General features: G+C 40.4%; 1 protein-coding gene across 1 annotated transcript in view; it reads left to right on the forward strand.

Annotated features, from left to right (window-relative positions):
- ttn.2 (titin, tandem duplicate 2) overlaps positions 1 to 21,097 on the forward strand; it is a 171,351-nt gene that overhangs the window by 125,175 nt on the left and 25,079 nt on the right. The window contains exons 210-217 of the mRNA XM_015358879.2: positions 589 to 17,697; positions 17,804 to 18,100; positions 18,353 to 18,940; positions 19,042 to 19,344; positions 19,460 to 19,756; positions 19,845 to 20,132; positions 20,300 to 20,599; positions 20,684 to 20,986. Of these exons, the coding sequence (XP_015214365.2) occupies positions 589 to 17,697; positions 17,804 to 18,100; positions 18,353 to 18,940; positions 19,042 to 19,344; positions 19,460 to 19,756; positions 19,845 to 20,132; positions 20,300 to 20,599; positions 20,684 to 20,986 (19,485 nt within the window). The remainder of the gene's footprint in view (positions 1 to 588; positions 17,698 to 17,803; positions 18,101 to 18,352; positions 18,941 to 19,041; positions 19,345 to 19,459; positions 19,757 to 19,844; positions 20,133 to 20,299; positions 20,600 to 20,683; positions 20,987 to 21,097) is intronic.

Consider the following 21,097-nt stretch of genomic DNA (forward strand, 5'->3'; position numbering starts at 1 on the left):
CTCCGTTTCTGACGTCACTCGGTATGATGGTAAAGAGGGGGGTTCATGGTATTTGGCCAGTTTACGATGTTCTGGGCAAATGGTCAGTTTAACATTACACCCAGGGGGGTTCCTAGCTTGCATCTGCAGTCCTTATCAGTTAACCCCCTTTCCTGCCATAAACCCCTGCTTGTGACTTGGAAGTCTAAACCCCCTACAGAAAAGATTAAATTCAAACCCCCGTCTTCACATCTTTCTTCAATATCTATAATTAAAAAAATCTGTAATAAGACAATTTTTTATTCATATCCTGAAGCATACTTTTTATTTTTAATTACAAATTTATGTTAATTGATCTGGAAATAAATGTATTATATGCAATAGATTTTATGTAACATTAGTCAATTTGGGTTACTTTTTTAGAACTTTAATTCAAATTTTTATGTACTGTATATGTATTTTTTCTTGAATGTAATAATATTCATATATAATCACAAAAATACTTCTATTGTGTTAGGAGATGAAACAGCGTAATTTCAGGAGCTTTTGTGAGCCCTGTAAGGTGTAATTTATAATTCAATTTAAATACCTATATTTTAATTTTTTCAGATGTGCCTGGTCCACCTTCAAATCCAAGAGTAACTGATACAACTAAAACTACTGCCACTTTACACTGGGGTAAACCTCATTACGATGGTGGACTGGATATCATAGGATACATTGTAGAGCATAAAAAAGAAGGAGAAGAGGACTGGATAAAAGACACAACAGGAACAGCTCTCAGAATTACTGAATTTGTAGTTGCCAATCTGCAGCCAGGAGGCAAATACCATTTCCGAATTAGTGCAGTGAATGCAGAAGGAGCTGGTGAACCTGCAGAAATCAAAGAAGTTGTTGAAATAAAGGAAAGAGAAGAAGCACCTGACTTTGAGCTTGAAGCTGAGCTTAGAAGGACTCTTGTTGTCAAGGCTGGATTATCAATTAGAATTTTTGTGCCAATCAAAGGTCGTCCAACACCTGAAGTCACCTGGATGAAAGGAGATGTTCCTCTTAAAGGTCGTGCGCACATTGATAATACGGAATCATACACTCTTCTGATTATCCCTGAATGCAACAGGCATGATGCTGGAAAATATGTAATGAACGTAGAAAATGCTGCGGGCAAAAAGAGTGGATTTGTAAATGTTAGGGTTTTGGACTCCCCTGGACCTCCTATAAATCTTAAACCAAGAGAGATTACCAAAGACAGCATCACACTTCAGTGGGATCTTCCTCTTATTGATGGAGGCTCAAAAGTTACTAACTATATAGTGGAAAAGCGTGAGTCCACTCGTAAGGCATACTCCACTATAACAACAAACTGTCAAAAGTGTTCCCTTAGAATCCCCAACTTGGCTGAAGGGTCAGAATATTACTTTAGAGTAATGGCTGAAAATGAATTTGGTATTGGTGAACCAGCTGAAACACCTGAACCAATCAAGGCATCTGAGGCTCCATCTCCTCCTGAAAGTCTTAATGTCATGAATGTTACTAAACATTCTGCAAGTCTTGCATGGCCAAAACCACTACATGATGGAGGCAGTAAAATTACTGGATATGTCATTGAAGCTCAAAAGAAGGGTGCAGAGCAGTGGATGCATATGGCTACTGTAAAGACTCTAGACTATGTAGCAAAAAATCTTAATGAAAATGATGAATATACTTTCCGTGTCATGGCTGTCAACAATTCTGGTAGAAGTGATCCTCGAGAAAGCAGACCTATACTAATTAAAGAACAAACAACACTTCCTGAATTTGATTTACGTGGAATCTACCAAAAGCTGGTCATTGCCAAGGCAGGTGATAACATCAAAGTTGAAATACCCATATTGGGCCGCCCAAAACCATCAGTCTCCTGGAAAAAGGGAAATCAGGATTTTAAGCAAACACAGAGAGTGAACATTGAAAATACTGCAACCTCAACCATCCTGAATATTAATGAATGCACAAGAAATGATAGTGGACAATATTCTCTGACTGGAAAAAATATTCTTGGGGAGGTCACAGAAGTTATTACCGTTCAGGTCCATGATATTCCTGGGCCTCCTAAAGGTCCAATTAAATGTGATGAAATTTCATCTGACTACATTACAATATCTTGGGATCCCCCAGAAAATGATGGAGGAGTGCCAATTAGCAACTACATCGTAGAAATGCGTGACACCACTGGCACAAACTGGGTAGAGTTAGCTGCAACAGTAATACGTACAACATTTAAAGCTGCTCGCCTTACTACAGGTGTTGAGTATCAATTCCGTGTCAAAGCCCAAAACAGATATGGAGTTGGCCCGTCAATCAGTTCAGAAAATGTGGTTGCTGCCTATCCTTTTAAGGTGCCTGGTCCTCCAGGTACTCCACAAGTTATATCTTTCAACAAGGATACAATGACAATTAGCTGGAATGAGCCAGTTTCTGATGGTGGAAGCACAATTTTGGGATACCACATTGAGAGAAAAGAAAGGAGCAGTATTTTATGGCAGAGAATAAGCAAAGCTTTGGTAGTAGGAAATATTTTCAAGTCAACTGGCCTTACAGATGGAATAGCATATGAATTCCGAGTTGCAGCTGAAAATATGGCTGGTGTGGGTAAACCAAGCAAGTCCTCAGAACCAATATTTGCTCTTGATCCTGTTGATCCACCTGGCAAGCCGGTACCAATTAACATTACTAGACATGCTGTAACTCTTCAGTGGACAAAGCCTGAGTATGATGGTGGCTTTAAGATAACTGGATACACAGTTGAAAGAAAAGACTTACCAAATGGACGCTGGCTCAAGGCAAATTTCAGCAACATTCTTGAGACATGTTTCACTGTGAGTGGTCTCACTGAAGATGCTGCTTATGAGTTCCGTGTATTTGCCAGAAATTCAGCTGGAGCTGTGAGTAAACCATCTGAACCATCAGATAGTGTAACCTGCAGAGATGATATTGAAGAACCAAGAATCATGGTTGATGCAAGATTTAAAGATGTTATACTATTGAAAGCAGGAGAAGTCTTCAGGCTTGAAGCAGATGTTGCTGGCCGCCCACTACCATCAATGGTTTGGACTAAAGAAGGAAAGGAACTTGAAGAGACTGCAAAACTTGAAATCAGAACGACAGACTTTTCAACAGTTTTGATCAACAAAGATTCCATTAGAAGGGATGGGGGTGCGTTCACTTTGACAGCTAGCAACCCTGGTGGCTTTGCCAAGCATGTGTTTAATGTTAAAGTTCTTGATAGACCAGGTCCACCTGAAGGACCCTTAGAAGTTACAGATGTCACTGCTGAGAAATGTGTATTATCATGGCTGCCCCCTAAAGATGATGGAGGTGCAAAGATTGACTATTATGTTATTGAAAAACGTGAAACAAGCAGACTTGCATGGACAAATGTAGCAACAGATTTACAGGTCAATCGAATCAAGGTGACTAAGTTGCTCAAAGGAAATGAATATATCTTCAGAGTTATGGCTGTCAACAAATATGGAGTTGGAGAGTCCCTTGAATCTGAACCAACTGTTGCAGCAAACCCATATGTGCCTCCTGACCCACCACAAATGCCTGAGGTAACTGCCATAACTAAAGATTCAATGGTTGTCTGCTGGGGACATCCAGAGTCAAATGGTGGAAGTGAAATTACTAACTACATTGTAGAAAGAAGAGATAAGACTGGTCTGCGTTGGGTAAAATGTAACAAGAGGACAGTTACTGACTTAAGATACAAAGTATCTGGTCTAACAGAAGGACATGAATATGAGTATAGAGTTTTTGCTGAAAATATTGCAGGTTTGAGTTCACCCAGCCCAGCTAGTCCTTTCTACAAGGCTTCTGACACAATATTCAAACCTGGACCTCCAGGCAACCCAAGAGTTTTAGATACAAGCAAGTCATCGATTACAATTGCATGGAACAAACCGATATATGATGGTGGTTCTGAGATCACAGGATATATTGTTGAAACTTGCCTACCTGAAGAAGATGAATGGACAATTGTAACACCTAAAGATGCACTAAAAGCCACATCCTTTACAATAACAAATCTAAAGGAAAACCAGGAATACAAAATACATATTTCTGCTGTTAACTCCGAAGGAGTTGGAGAACCTGCTCTTGTTCCTGGTCAACCAAAGGCTGAGGACAGACAGATTCCTCCAGAAATTGAACTTGATGCAGATCTTCGCAAAGCTGTCAATATCAGAGCTTGTTGCACATTGCGCCTTTTTGTACCTATTAAGGGTAGACCTGCACCAGAAGTGAAATGGACAAGAGAAAATGGGGAACCTCTTGACAGAGCAACAATTGAGAATACATCATCCTACACTTCAGTTATAATTGAAAATGTTAATAGATTTGACAGTGGCAAGTATATGCTGACAGTTGAAAACAGCTCAGGAAGCAAGACTGCTTTTGTAAACGTTAGAGTCCTGGATACACCTGGAGCTCCACAAGACCTCAAGATTAAGGAAATTACTAAGGAGTCTGTCTCACTCACTTGGAATCCTCCACTTATTGATGGTGGTTCCAAGATTAAGAACTACATTGTAGAAAAACGTGAATCAACAAGAAAAGCTTATTCAACTGTTGTGGCGAACTGCCACAAAACAAGCTGGAAAGTTGAGCAGTTGCAGGAGGGATGTAACTATTACTTTAGAGTTCTCGCTGAAAATGAATATGGAGTAGGTCTTCCTGTGGAGACTTCAGAGTCAGTCAAAGTATCTGAAAGACCACTTCCTCCAGGTAAAATCACCCTTCAAGATGTCACCCGAAATAGTGTAACCTTGTCATGGGAGAAACCAGATCATGATGGAGGCAGCAGAATTGTGGCATATATTGTAGAGATGCAAACCAAAGGCAGTGAAAAATGGACCACCTGTGCCACAGTAAAAGTCACTGAAGCAGTCATAACAGGACTGACACAAGGTGAAGAATATACGTTCAGTGTATCGGCTCGAAATGAGAAGGGAACTAGTGATCCCCGACAGCTTGGTGTGCCTGTAGTTGCAAAAGACCTTGTTATTGCTCCAGTGTTCAAGCTGTTGTTCACCACATTCAGTGTTCTGGCAGGAGATGACTTGAAGGTTGATGTACCTTTTGTTGCACGTCCTAAAGCAGCAGTTACATGGCACAAAGATAATCTTCCTCTCAAACAAACTACAAGAGTAAATGCAGAAAGCACAGAAAACCATTCATATCTTGTAATTAAAGAAGCTTGCAGAGATGATGTTGGACAGTATGCTGTAAAACTTGCAAACACTGCTGGTGAAGCAACAGCAACTATTGGCATTGTTGTTCTAGATAAACCTGGCCCACCAACAGGCCCAGTAAAAATAGAAGAAGTCACTGCTGATAGCTTAACTCTTTCATGGCAGCCCCCAGAATATGATGGTGGATGCACTATTAACAATTATATTGTTGAAAAGAGAGACACTTCTACTACAGAATGGCAGATTGTATCTGCCACAGTTGCCAGGACAACCATAAAAGCAAGCCGTTTGAAGACTGGTTGTGAATATCAGTTCAGAATCGCAGCTGAAAATAGATATGGCAAGAGCCCTCTTCTTGTTTCAGAGTCTGTGGTAGCTCAATATCCATTTAAACTCCCTGGTCCTCCAGGCACACCATTTGTACATGGAGCTACAAAAGATAGCATGGTCGTCATGTGGAATGAACCAGTAAATGATGGTGGCAGCAGAATACTGGGTTATCACCTTGAGCGCAAGGAAAGAAATAGCATTCTTTGGGTTAAGTTGAACAAAACAATCATTCAGGACACCAGATTTAAGACCACTGGTCTTGAAGAAGGAATTGAATATGAATACAGAGTTTATGCCGAAAACATTGTAGGCATTGGAAAAGCAAGCAAAGTATCAGAATGCTATGTTGCAAGAGATCCATGTGACCCACCAGGTCGTCCTGAAGCTGTGATTGTAACCAGAAATTCTGTGACACTACAGTGGACAAAACCAGAGTATGATGGTGGCAGCAAGATCACTGGCTATATTGTTGAGAAGAAGGAGTTGCCTGATGGTCGCTGGATGAAAGCTAGCTTCACCAATGTCATTGAGACTGAGTTTGTTGTGACTGGTTTAACTGAAGACCAGAGGTATGAGTTCCATGTAATTGCTAGGAATGCAGCAGGTGTCTTCAGTGAGCCTTCTGAAAGCACAGGACCTGTAACTGCCAGAGATGAAGTAGATCCACCTCGCATTAGCATGGATCCCAAATATAGAGAAACAATCATAGTTAATGCTGGAGATTCCTTCAAGATTGATGCTGATGTCCATGGAAAACCAATACCTACAATCCTTTGGCTCAAAGGAGATCAAGAATTAGCAAACACAGCACGACTTGAAATAAAAAGCACAGACTTTAACACATTTCTGAGTGTTAAGGAAGCTATTCGTGTTGATGGAGGCCAATACACTCTGTTGCTGAAGAATGTTGGTGGAGAAAGATCAGTCGCTGTTAATGTCAAAGTTTTAGATAGACCTGGCCCACCTGAAGGTCCTATTTCTGTTTATGGAATTACAAGTGAGAAATGTTCCATCTCATGGAAACCACCACAGCATGATGGTGGCAGTGATATATCCCACTACATTGTTGAGAGAAGAGAGACAAGCAGATTAGTCTGGACTGTAGTTGATTCCAAAGTACTAGCTCTTAATCTGAAAATCACAAAACTTCTGGAAGGAAATGAATATATTTTCCGTGTGATGGGTGTGAACAAATATGGAGTTGGAGAATCTCTTGAGTCTGAGCCAGTGGTAATTAAAAATCCTTTTGTTGTCCCTGATCCACCAACTGCTGTTGAAGTTACAACAATTACAAAGGACTCCATGGTTGTCGTATGGGAAAGACCACCTTCAGATGGTGGTAGTGAAATTATCGGGTATATTGTTGAAAAACGAGATAAAGAGGGTGTTAGATGGACCAGATGCAATAAACGTGTGGTCAATGAATTGCGCTTCAGAGTGACGGGACTTCTTGAAAACCGCAGCTATGAATTCAGAGTCTCAGCTGAGAATGCCGCAGGGGTTGGACAACCAAGCTCCCCTTCAATTTACTACAAGGCATGTGATCCTATTTTCAAACCAGGACCACCAAATAACCCTAAGGTAACTGACATATCCAGGTCATCTGTTTTCCTTTCATGGAGTAAACCAATCTATGATGGTGGCTGTGAGATTCAAGGATATATTGTTGAGAAATGTGAAGCAACTTCTGATGAGTGGACGATGTGTACTCCAGCAACTGGCATCAAACAGTCATGGTTTGAAGTTGAGAAGTTACAAGAGAAACATGAGTACAAGTTTAGAGTCTGCGCTATCAACAAGGCTGGTGTTGGAGAACATGCAGATGTTGCTGGAGCTGTACTTGTGGAAGACAAGTTAGAAGCACCAGATCTTGATCTTGATCCAGAACACAGAAAGGTGGTCACTGTTAGAGCTGGAGGGTCCCTTAGATTGTTCATCCCAATCAGAGGGCGACCTGCTCCTGAAGTGAAATGGGGAAAAGCTGATGGTGAAATTAGGGAAACAGCTCAAATTGAGGTTACAAGTAGTTACACCTCACTTGTGATAGATAATGTGAACAGATTTGACAGTGGAAAGTACACCTTGACAGCTGAAAATGTCAGTGGGACAAAGTCTGCTTTCATCAGTGTTAAAGTGCTTGACACACCAAGTGCACCACTAAACCTTAAAATAAAAGAGATTACCAAGGAATCTGTAACTCTTACTTGGGAGCCACCTACTTTGGATGGGGGTGCAAAGATCAAAAACTATATTGTGGAAAAACGTGAGAGCACAAGAAAGGCCTATTCAGCTGTTGTGACCAACTGCCACAAGATGTCATGGAAGGTTGACCAACTTCAGGAAGGCTGTAACTATTACTTTAGAGTCTTAGCTGAAAATGATCATGGCATCGGTTTACCCGCAGAAACTGTTGATCCTGTTAAAGTATCAGAAGTACCACAACCACCAGGTAAAATAACTGTTGTTGATGTAACACGCAACAGTGTTTCTCTTAGCTGGGAAAAGCCTGAACATGATGGTGGAAGCAGAATCATCCAATATGTGGTGGAAATGCAAGCCAAGGGTAGTGAGAAGTGGTCTCCATGTGCACATGTTAAAACTCTTGAAACTGTTGTAACTAACTTAGTTCAAGGAGAAGAATATATGTTTAGAGTCATAGCTGTGAATGAGAAAGGGAAGAGTGACCCAAGATCACTTGCTGTTCCAGTTGTTGCTAAAGACCTTGTTATAGAGCCTGATGTAAGACCAGCATTCAGCAACTACAGTGTGCAGGTGGGTCAGGACCTAAAAATAGAAATCCCTATTGGTGGTCGACCCAAACCAACAATTTCCTGGACTAAAGATGGCCAACCACTTAAACAGACAACGAGGGTTAATGTTGTTGATACTGCACACCACACAACTCTCAATATTAAGGAAAGTACCCGAGATGATGGAGGAATATATGGAATTACTGTGTCTAATGTTGTTGGACAGAAGATTGCATCTATTGAAATTATCACCCTTGATAAGCCTGGTCCACCAAGCGGCCCTGTGAGATTTGATGAAGTTAGCGCCGAAAGTATCACTATTTCTTGGGATCCACCAAAATACACTGGTGGCTGTCAAATTTCAAACTACATTATTCAAAAGAGAGACACAACTACAACAACTTGGGAAACTGTTTCTGCCACTGTAGCAAGAACTACACTGAAGGTTACCAAGCTTAAAACTGGTGCAGAATATCAGTTTAGAATCATTGCTGAAAACAGATATGGAAAGAGCTTTGCATTAGATTCTGAAGCTATGATTGCCCAATATCCTTACAAGGAACCAGGTCCACCAGGTACACCATTTGTTACATCAGTATCAAGGGATCATATGGTTGTGCAGTGGCATGAACCGATTGCAGATGGAGGAAGCAAAATTATTGGTTACCATCTTGAAAGAAAAGAAAGAAACAGTATTCTCTGGACAAAGATTAATAAAACACTAATTCAAGACACACGCTTTAAAACCAGTCCTTTAGAAGAAGGCATTGAATATGAATTTAGAGTCTATGCTGAAAACATAGTTGGTATAGGCAAAAGTAGCAAGGTTTCTGAATGCTATGTGGCACGTGACCCATGTGATCCACCAGGAACCCCTGAAGCAATAATTGTGAGCAGGCATTCAATCACTCTTCAATGGACAAAACCAGAATATGATGGTGGCAGTGTAATAACTGGTTATATTGTTGAGAAACGAGACCTTCCTGATGGTCGCTGGATGAAAGCTAGCTTCACTAATGTCATTGAAACACAGTTTACTGTTTCTGGCCTTACTGAAGATTCTAAGTATGACTTCAGAGTTATTGCTAAGAATGCAGCTGGAACTATAAGCAAACCATCTGATAGTACTGGACCTATAACTGCAAAGGATGAAGTTGAACCACCAAGAGTCTCAATGGATCCAAAATACAAAGAGGCAATTGTTGTAAATGCTGGAGATACATTCAAACTTGATGCAGATGTCTACGGAAAGCCAATACCAACAATCCAATGGTTCAAGGGTGATAAAGAAGTTGAACTTTCAGCAAGGTGTGAGATCAAGAGCACTGACTTCAGAACAACGCTTGTTGTTAAAGATGCAATTAGAATTGATGGTGGCCAATATAATCTTCAGTTAACTAATGTTGCTGGCACCAAAACTGTGCCTATTCAAGTTAAAGTGCTGGACAGACCAGGGCCATCTGAAGGGCCTATTCATGTGAGTGGTGTCACTGCTGACAAATGCACACTGTCATGGCTTCCTCCACAACATGATGGAGGCAGCAGCATTTCACATTACATCATTGAGAAGAGAGAAACCAGCCGCCTAGCTTGGACTGTAGTGGCTACTGATGCTGTAGCTACCATGCACAAGGTGACCAAACTTCTGGAAGGGAATGAATATATATTCCGGGTAATGGCTGTTAACAAATTTGGAGTTGGTGAACCACTGGAGTCTGCACCAGTTTTAATGAAAAATCCATTCATCCCAGCAGGACCACCAAAAGGTTTGGAAGTAACCAACATTGCAAAGGACTCTATGACAGTGTGCTGGACCAGGCCAGACTCAGATGGTGGCAGTGAAATTGTTGGTTATATTGTAGAGAAGAGAGATAGGACTGGCATCAGATGGACAAAATGCAATAAGCGCCGAATTACAGACTTGCGCTTTAGAGTAACAGGTCTCACAGAAGATCATGAATATGAATTCAGATTATCTGCGGAAAATGCAGCCGGAGTGGGAGAACCAAGTCAGCCTACGGCATACTACAAGGCTTGTGATCCTATATTCAAACCTGGACCACCAACCAATGTACATGTTGTTGATACCACAAGAAGCTCTATTTCACTTGCATGGGGTAAGCCAATTTATGATGGTGGCAGTGAAATTCAGGGATACATTGTGGAGATATGCAAAGCTGATGAGGAAGAATGGACCATGTGCACACCACCTACTGGTTTGCGTGTGAACCGCTTTGAAATCATCAAACTTGTGGAGCATCAAGAATATAAGATCCAAATATGTGCCATCAATAAATTAGGTGTAGGTGAGCCGGCTTCTGTACCAGGAACAGTCAAACCTGAAGATAAGCTGGAGGCTCCTGAACTTGACCTTGATGCAGAATTGAGGAAAGGACTAGTGGTGCGTGCTGGAGGCTCTGTGAAAATCCATATACCATTCAAAGGAAGACCAGCTCCAGAGATCATTTGGTCTAAAGATGAAGGAGACTTACCTGAGAAGACTCAGATTGAAAAAGGCATTAACTATACCCAACTTTCCATTGACAACTGTGACAGAAATGATGCTGGAAAATACACTCTGAAATTAGAAAATAGCAGTGGTGCCAAGTCTGCATTTGTCTCCGTCAAAGTATTGGATACCCCAGGAACACCTCAAAATCTTAAAGTGAAAGATATCAAGAAAGATGCAGTCACTTTAGTATGGGAACCACCTTTAATTGATGGAGGTGCAAAGATCAAGAACTATGTGATTGATAAGCGTGAATCAACTAGAAAAGCTTATGCAAATGTTTCTACAAAGTGCACCAAAACAAGCTTCAAAGTGGAAAATCTCACAGAGGGAGCAATTTATTACTTTAGAGTAATGGCTGAGAACGAATTTGGAATTGGTCTACCTATTGAAACAATAGATGCAGTAAAGGCGTCAGAGCCACCTTTGCCGCCAGGAAAGGTCACTCTTACTGATGTCACCCAAACCACCGTCTCTCTTTCATGGGAAAAACCAGATCATGATGGAGGCAGCAGAATTATAGGTTATGCAATCGAAATGCAGCCTAAAGGGTCTGACAAATGGGTTGTAGCAACTCAGACAAAAACATGTGAGGGTGTTGTTTCTGGACTAAGCTCTGGACAAGAATACCTCTTCCGTATAATTGCATACAATGAGAAAGGAAAGAGTGATCCAAGACCATTGGCTGCACCAGTTATCGCCAAAGACCTCACAATTGAACCCAGTTTCAAACTTATGTTCAACACTTACAGTGTCCAAGCAGGAGAAGATCTTAAGGTAGAAATACCTGTAATTGGACGCCCGAGACCCAAAATTGCTTGGACAAAAGATGGACAGACACTTAAACAGACAACCAGAGTTAATGTTGAGACCACACCAACCTCAACTATTCTTCATATTAAAGAAAGCATTAAAGATGATTTTGGCAAGTATACAGTCACAGCAACTAACAATGCTGGTACAACTACAGAAGAAATTGGAATTATCATACTTGATAAACCCGGTCCACCTGTTGGCCCTGTAAGGATCGATGAAGTCAGCTCTAACTTTGTTACACTTTCCTGGGATCCTCCACAATATACAGGTGGTTGTCAAATAAATAATTATATAGTTGAAAAACGAGACACAACCACCACAACCTGGCAAATTGTATCAGCAACAATAGCAAGGACAACAATTAAAATAAGCAAACTTAAAACTGGTTCAGAATACCAGTTTAGAATATTTGCTGAAAACAGATATGGAAAGAGTTCTTCTTTGGATTCACCATCCATTCTTGTACAGTACCCATATAAAGAACCTGGACCACCTGGTACACCATTTGTTACATCTGTGTCAAAGGACCACATGGTTATTGAATGGCATGAACCAGTCAATGATGGTGGCAGTCAAGTCATCGGTTACCATTTGGAACGCAAAGAACGGAACAGTATCCTGTGGACTAAGCTTAATAAGACTCTTATTCAAGACACTCGCTTCAAGACAAACAACCTCGAAGAAGGCATTGAATATGAATATAGAGTCTATGCCGAAAATGTTGTTGGCATTGGTAAATCAAGCAAGGTTTCAGAGTGCTTTGTAGCTCGTGATCCATGTGATCCACCTGGTTGTCCTGAGCCCATTGTTATTACCAGAAACCATGTCACACTTCAGTGGACAAAGCCACAGTATGATGGTGGCAGCAAAGTTACTGGATATATTGTAGAAAAGAAAGAGTTGCCTGAAGGTCGCTGGATGAAAGCAAGCTTTACAAATGTAATTGAGACTGAATTTACAGTCACAGGCTTAACTGAAGACCAAAGATATGAATTTAGAGTAATTGCAAGAAATGCAGCTGGTATTTTCAGTGAACCTTCTGAAAGCACTGGACCAATTACTGCTAGAGATGAAATTGAAACCCCAAGAGCTTCAATGGATCCAAAATACAAAGATGTAATTGTTGTGAATGCAGGTGAAACCTTTTCTCTTGAAGCTGATATCTACGGCAAACCAGTGCCTGATGTTGTATGGTTAAAGGATGGAAAAGAAATTGACAAAGCTACTGCACGAATGGAAGTCAAAACTACATTACAACGGACAACTCTTATAGTAAAGGACTGCATTAGAGTAGATGGAGGACAGTATGTTCTCACTCTTAGTAATGTTGGTGGTACAAAAACAATACCAATCACAGTAAAGGTTTTAGACAGACCTGGTCCACCTGACGGCCCATTAAGAGTGTCAGGTGTTACTGCAGAGAAATGCTACCTGTCCTGGAGCCCTCCTTCACAAGATGGTGGTGCCAGCATTTCTCATTACATTATTGAGAAGAGAGAAACCAGCAGGCTGTCTTGGACAGTTGTTGACTCTAATGTTCAGGCAATCAGTTACAAAGTAACCAAACTTCTAAGTGGCAATGAGTATATATTCAGAATTATGGCAGTAAATAAATATGGCATTGGTGAGCCACTTGAATCTGAACCAGTTCTAGCACGCAATCCATTCAAGCCACCAGGCCCACCATCAGTGCCTGAGGTCACTGCTATCACTAAGGATTCTATGGTTGCAACATGGAACAGGCCAGAGGATAATGGTGGAGCTGAAATTGAAGGCTACGTCCTTGAAAAACGTGACAAAGATGGAGTAAGATGGACAAAATGTAACAAAAAGAGATTGAGTGATCTACGTTTTAGAGTAACTGGACTCACCGAAGGACACTTCTATGAGTTCCGTGTTTCTGCTGAAAATGCTGCTGGTGTAGGGGAACCAAGTGAACCATCTGTGTTCTACAGAGCATGTGATGCAACATACCCACCAGGCCCACCAAACAATCCTAAAGTGTCTGATACTTCTAGTAGTTCTGTGTCTCTTGCATGGAGCAAGCCTATTTATGATGGTGGTGCCCAAATAAAGGCATACATTGTAGAAATGAAAGAGGCTTCAGCTGAGGAATGGACTACATGCACACCTCCAACTGGTGTACAAGCAACACACTTTACTGTAACAAAACTAAAAGAAAATGCTGAATACAATTTCCGCATTTGTGCTATCAACATTGAAGGAGTTGGGGAAGCTGCTGCAATCGCTGGATCTGTAGTTGCAGCTGAAAAGGTTGAGCCACCTGAAATTGAACTGGATGCAGACCTTAGGAAAGTAGTATCTGTACGTGCTAGTGGAACACTTCGCTTGTTTGTCACAATCAGAGGTAGACCTGAACCTGAAGTAAAGTGGACAATGGCAGAAGGCACTCTCACTGAACGTGCACAGATTGAAGTCACAAGTTCCTACACTATGCTTGTCATTGACAATGTAAACAGATTTGACAGTGGTAAATATGTATTGAATCTTGAAAATAACAGCGGAACAAAATCAGCCTTTGTCAATGTGAGAGTACTTGATTCACCAAGCTCACCTGTTAATTTCAGAATCAAAGATATAAAGAAAGATTCAGTTGTACTGTCATGGGAGCCACCACTTATTGATGGAGGAGCAAAGATCACTAACTATATTGTTGAAAAACGTGAGACAACAAGAAAAGCATACACCACTGTAACAAACAATTGTACAAAGAATACATTCAAGGTTGATCAGCTCCAGGAGGGAGGTAGTTACTATTTCCGTGTCCTGGCTGTTAATGAACATGGTGTTGGGCTATCAGCAGAGACTACTGATCCAATTAAAGTTTCTGAAGCACCTTTGCCACCTGGAAAAGTTACACTTGTAGATGTAACTCGAAACAGTGCAACCATTTCTTGGGAGAAACCAGAACATGACGGTGGTAGCAAAATTTCAAGCTATGTGGTTGAAATGCAAACTAAAGGCAGTGAGAAATGGACCACGTGCACTCAAGTGAAAGCGTTGGAGGCAACTATATCTGGTCTCACAACAGGTGAAGAATATTCCTTTAGAGTCATTGCTGTGAATGAGAAAGGCAAGAGTGATCCAAAACAACTGGGAGTGCCTGTAATAGCTAAAGATATTCAAATAGAACCCAGCTTGGAGCTACTTTTCAATACTTTCAGTGTGAAGGCTGGAGATGACCTCAAGATTGATATTCCTTTCAGAGGCAGACCTCTACCTACTGTTTCATGGTTTAAAGATGGTCAGCCTTTAAAGCAGACAACCAGAGTAAATGTTCAGACATCCAAGACATCAACTCTTATGGTCATCAAAGAAGCCACCAAAGATGATTTTGGAAATTATGCAATTACAGTGTCTAACACAGCTGGTTCAAAAACAGCAGAGATTTCAATTATTGTACTTGACAAGCCTGGAGCACCTGGCCCCATCCGAGTAGATGAGGTTAGTGCTGACAGTATAACAATATCCTGGGACCCACCAACATATGATGGTGGATGCCACATCAATAACTACATTGTTGAAAAGAGGGATACTACCACAACAACATGGCAAATTGTTTCTGCAACTGTTGCCAGAACATCAATTAAAGTTTCCCGCTTGACACAAGGATCTGAATACCAGTTCCGTATTTATGCTGAAAACCGCTATGGAAAGAGCCATTACACAGATTCCTCAGCAATTGTTGCTCAATATCCATTTAAACCACCTGGTCCTCCAGGAACACCTCGTGTTGTCCATGCAACAAAAGCTTTCATGATAGTACAATGGAATGAACCAGTCAATGATGGTGGCAGCACAGTCTTTGGTTATCATCTTGAACGCAAAGAAAGAAGCAGCATTCTTTGGACAAAGATCAACAGAGGTTTGATAACTGACACTGAGATGAAAGTAACTGGTATTGAAGAAGGCTTAATGTATGAATATCGTGTATATGCTGAAAACATTGCTGGCATTGGAAAGTGTGGAAAAGCTTGTGAACCTGTTGCTGCAAGAGATCCATGTGATCCTCCAGGTCACCTTACAGTTACTAACATCACAAGAACATCTGTATCTCTGTCTTGGACTAAGCCAGAATATGATGGTGGTGCTAAAGTTACTGGCTATATAATTGAACGCAGAGAACTACCAGATGGACGTTGGCTGAAATGTAATTTCACAAACATTCAGGAAAACTATTTTGATGTTACTGGCCTTACAGAAGATCAGCGTTATGATTTCCATGTTATTGCAAAGAATGCAGCTGGGTTATTCAGTGAACCATCTGAATGTACTGGTCCAATTACTGTGAAGGATGATGTTGATCCACCTCGTATCATGATGGATGTCAAGTTCAGAGACACAGTAGTAGTAAAGGCTGGAGAAATCTTGAAAATTAATGCAGATATTGCTGGACGTCCTCTGCCTATAGTTTCATGGACAAAAGATGGCAAGGAGATTGATGTACAAGCCAGAGTTGAAATCTCCTCTACAGACACCAGCACTGCAATAGTTGTGAAAGACTGTATCAGAAGAGACTCTGGACAGTATGTCCTGACTTTGCAAAATGTTGCAGGAACAAGATCAATGGCAGTGAATTGCAAGGTACTTGACAGACCAGGACCATCAGCTGGACCACTAACAGTAGCTGGTGTTACAGCAGAGAAATGTACAATATCCTGGGGATCACCTCAGGAGAATGGCGGGGCAGAAATTTCCCATTACATTGTAGAAAAACGTGAAACAAGTAGACTAGCCTGGACACTAGTGGATGGTGACATGAAAGCAACAACTTGCAAAGTTACTAAATTGCTGAAAGGCAATGAATACATTTTCAGAGTTCTGGCTGTGAACAAATATGGAGTTGGTGAACCTCTTGAGAGTGATCCTGTTAAAGCTTTGGATCCATATACTGTTCCAAGTGCACCTACCAATGTAGAAATCAGCAGTATTACAAGTGAAGCTATGACAATTTGCTGGGCAAGACCTGAAAGTGATGGTGGCAATGAAATTTCTGGTTATGTAATAGAAAGACGTGAAAAAACAGGTCTAAGATGGGTTCGTGTGAATAAGAAACCAGTGTATGATCTCAGAGTTAAAGCATCCAATCTTCGTGAAGGTTGTGAGTATGAGTACCGTGTTTATGCAGAAAATGCTGCTGGTTTGAGTCCTCCAAGTGAACCGAGTCCATTAACGAAAGCAGAAGACCCACTTTTCCTGCCTTCCGCCCCAGTTAAACCTAAAGTTATTGATTCCACAAAGACCACTATTACTGTTGCCTGGTCCAAACCACTGTTTGATGGTGGATCTCCAGTCACTGGATACAGTGTTGAATATAAGAAAACTGATGATGAAGAATGGTTGGTAGCTGTTCAAAACACAAGAAGTACAGAGTTTACTGTAGTTGGACTTACACCCGGTGCTGAATATGTATTTGCTGTTAGATCAATCAATAAAGTTGGTGCCAGTGACCCAAGCCCAGCTTCAGAGCCTCAGCTTGCAAAAGAAAGAGAAGAAGAGCCAGTATTTGATATTGACAATGAAATGCGCAAGACTTTAATTGTCAAGGCTGGCAGCTCATTTACTCTTACCGTACCTTATAAAGGCAAACCAGTACCTACTGTGATGTGGAATAAAGAAGATGTAGATCTGAGATTAAGGGCAAGTATTGATACAACTGATTCCTGCACATCTATAACAGTGGAGAAAGCAACAAGAAATGATTCTGGGAAATACACTGTAACATTACTGAATATTGTTGGAACTGCTACTTTGACACTGGTTGTCAAAGTCCTTGATTCTCCTGGCCCTCCTTCAAATATTGTGGTAAAGGAAGTCACAAAAGAGTCTGCACTGATATCATGGGATGTACCAGAAAATGAAGGTGGTGCTCCTGTGAAGAACTATCACGTTGAAAAACGTGAGGCTAGCAAAAAGGCATGGGTCTGTGTTACAAATAACTGCCACCGTTTAACCTACAAAATACCTGACCTCCAAGAGGGAGCTATCTACTACTTCAGGGTCTCTGGAGAAAATGAATATGGTATAGGAGTACCTGTTGAAAGCAAGGAAGGCGTTAAAATTACAGGTATGCTATTTTTTAAACTGAATCTCATTAAATGGAAATTTTATTTTGAAATTCTTACATTTTGCACTGGTGATATTTCATGATGTTCACTTTTCTTTTTTTTCAGAAAAACCAAGTCCGCCAGAGAAGCTTGGGGTTATAGATGTTACAAAACACAGTGTTTCACTGTCTTGGAGTAAACCAGAACACGATGGAGGCAGCAGAATCACAAGTTACCAAGTTGATGCCCTTGAAAAAGGCCAGCAGAATTGGGTGAAGTGTGCAGTAGTGAAAACTACACATCACATTGTCTGTGGTCTTAAAGAAAGTGCTGAATATTTCTTCCGTGTGAGGGCTGAAAACCAGGCTGGTCTCAGTGATCCGAAGGAAATGCTGCTCCCAGTTGTTGTGAAAGATCAGCTTGGTAAGTTTCCTCACAACTAAGGAAGACACATTGAAAAAATGTATTGTCTGGTTCATTCCTTTTATTTTATAGAGCTTTAAACAGTACTAACTAGATATTAACTCTCCGATTTATTATTTCTATGGAAATAATTGTACCATATATTTAAAGTGTTTGTTTAAAGATAGATTTGCCAGTTTGTTTTTTCACTATTCTTTTTATTCTTAACCTTTTTCAGCCATGCAATCAATGTTTTTTTTTTTGCATTTCTAGAATCACCTGAAATTGATATGAAGAATTTCCCTCACAATACTGTCTATGTCAGAGCCGGTTCAAACCTTAAATTTGAAATTCCACTTTCTGGTAAACCCCTACCAAAAGTAACACTTTCAAAGGATAACCTTGCAGTGAAATCAACAATGAGATTCAACACAGAGACCACTGCTGACAGCATAATCATCAATCTCAAAGAAAGTATAGCAGCTGATGCTGGAAGATATGATATAACTGCCTCCAATTCAAGTGGAACAACAAAGACATTTGTAAACATTGTGGTCTTAGATAGACCTGGTCCTCCAGTTGGCCCTGTTGAAATCAGTGATGTCAGTGAAGACAATGTGACCCTAAGATGGCAACCACCTGTATATGATGGTGGAAGTCAAGTAACCAATTACATTGTACTCAAACGTGAAACAAGTACTGCTGCCTGGACAGAAGTGTCAGCAGCAGTTGCAAGAAGCATAATCAAAGTCATGAAGCTGACAACAGGAGAAGAGTATCAGTTCCGCATTAAGGCAGAGAACCGCTTTGGCATCAGTGATCACATTGATTCACAAAATGTCACCGTGAAACTCCCATACAGTAAGTATTTTTCTTATATATTTTTGCATTGATGAATATAAAATTCACATTGTTAACATACAGTACTTATTTTTTATTATTTTTTATTTTATTTACTTTAGCAATGCCTGGCCCACCATCAACACCTTGGGTTACTATGGTCACAAGGGAGAGCATCACTGTCTGCTGGCATGAACCTGTGTCAGATGGAGGAAACCATGTATTTGGATATCACTTGCAGATGAAAGACAGAAATAGCATTCTGTGGCAGAAGGTTAACAAGACTGTCATTCGTGCAACCCACTTCAAAGTGACTAATATCAGTGCTGGTCTAATCTATGAGTTCCGAGTTCTGGCAGAAAATTCTGCTGGTATTGGCAAAGTCAGCAAAACATCTGACCCAGTGCTTGCAATTGATGCTTGCGGTAAATATATTTGTTTTTTGTATTTTAATTGGGAATTTTATTTGTCATTGTTTTTTATCACTTTTGTATTATGCTAGGACATGTTTTATAACTACTAATGTATTACGTATTTCAGAGCCTCCAACAAATGTACATGTGACAGATATCACAAAGAACTCCATAAGCCTGGCTTGGCAGAAGCCTCCTTATGATGGTGGAAGCAAGATCACAGGATACATTGTTGAGAAGAGAGATGCACCAAATGGAAGATGGACAAAAGCTAGCTTTACAAATGTCATAGAAACCAATTTTGCTGTGTCAGGATTGACCCAAGATGGAAAATATGAATTCAGAGTTTTTGCAAAGAATGCAATTGGCTCTATCAGTAATCCATCTCTGATTGCAGGACCTGTCACATGTGTTGATACATTTGGTAAGTTTTATTTCATCTACATGTAAAAGGGAAATAAAATCAATGTTGGTTTTTGTAATTTCATTATAATTGTATCATTGTCTTTTAGGTGCTCCTGAAATTGACTTGCCACCGGAGTATTTAGATGTTGTAAAATACAAAGCTGGAGCATCAGTGAAAATTCAGGTTGGAATTATTGCCAAACCCCTGCCAACAATTGAATGGTATAAGGATGGAAAGGAACTAGAAACAAGTGCTCAAGTGTCAATTGAAAATACCACAGACTCCTCTGCCATCATTATTAAGGATGCTGCACGTAACAACAGCGGAAGTTATGAGCTCAGACTTAAGAATTCAATGGGCTCAAAATCAGCTACTATTAAAGTACAGATTCTCGGTATGTTTTATGTGGTTTGTATTTTTGGCATTGTATTACATTTGTTAAAAACAGATATTTCTGAAAGTTGCTTTACAGATGGAATTGATATAATGTAACCTTGATATGAGATTATTACCATAACTTATTATTTTAAGTCACATTATATTATATATTCTTATTAACAGATAAACCTGGACCTCCTATTGGACCTATTCAATTTAAAACAGTCACTGCTGAGAAGATCACAATAATGTGGGATCCTCCTACAGATGAGGGTGGTGCTCCTGTCACCCATTATATTGTGGAAAAACGTGAAACAAGCAGAGTTGTCTGGTCCCTCATATCAGAAAAACTGCAAGAGAGCCTTGTCTCTGTACAGAAGCTTATAAGAGGCAATGAATATGTCTTCCGTGTCAGAGGTGTTAATAAGTATGGAGTTGGAGAGCCTCTGGAATCTGAGCCTGTTGTTGCGAAGAATGCTTTTGGTAAGTGAATGCAAATGATCAAAAATAAGACACTTTATTCTTTTTACCCATGAAACAGTTTCTTACTATGTTTATTTATTTTAGTCACTCCCGGACAGCCCAGCACACCTGAAGTCACAATGATAACCAAGTCTTCAATGACTGTGGTCTGGGAAAGGCCAACTGTTGATGGTGGCAGTGATATTAGAGGTTATTATCTGGAAAAACGTGAGAAAAAGAGCTTACGTTGGTTCAAGGTTATTAAAGATTCCATCCGTGATACTAGACAGAAAGTATCAAACTTGACAGAAGGAAATGAATACCAGTTCCGTGTCTGTGCTATCAATGCAGCTGGAGAAGGTCCCTTCTCTGATGCATCTGATTTCTACAAAGCTGCTGATCCAGTTGGTAAGCATTCTTCTTTTCTTTATCATACTCTCTTTCTGTCCTTATGTTTCTTTAAAGGTGTGCCTTGTACCTTTAAAAATTACCTGAACTTTTCAAATTGCTCTTCCTTCA

Source organism: Lepisosteus oculatus, chromosome 12 (assembly GCF_040954835.1).
Source record: "Lepisosteus oculatus isolate fLepOcu1 chromosome 12, fLepOcu1.hap2, whole genome shotgun sequence".
Taxonomy (NCBI): domain Eukaryota; kingdom Metazoa; phylum Chordata; class Actinopteri; order Semionotiformes; family Lepisosteidae; genus Lepisosteus; species Lepisosteus oculatus.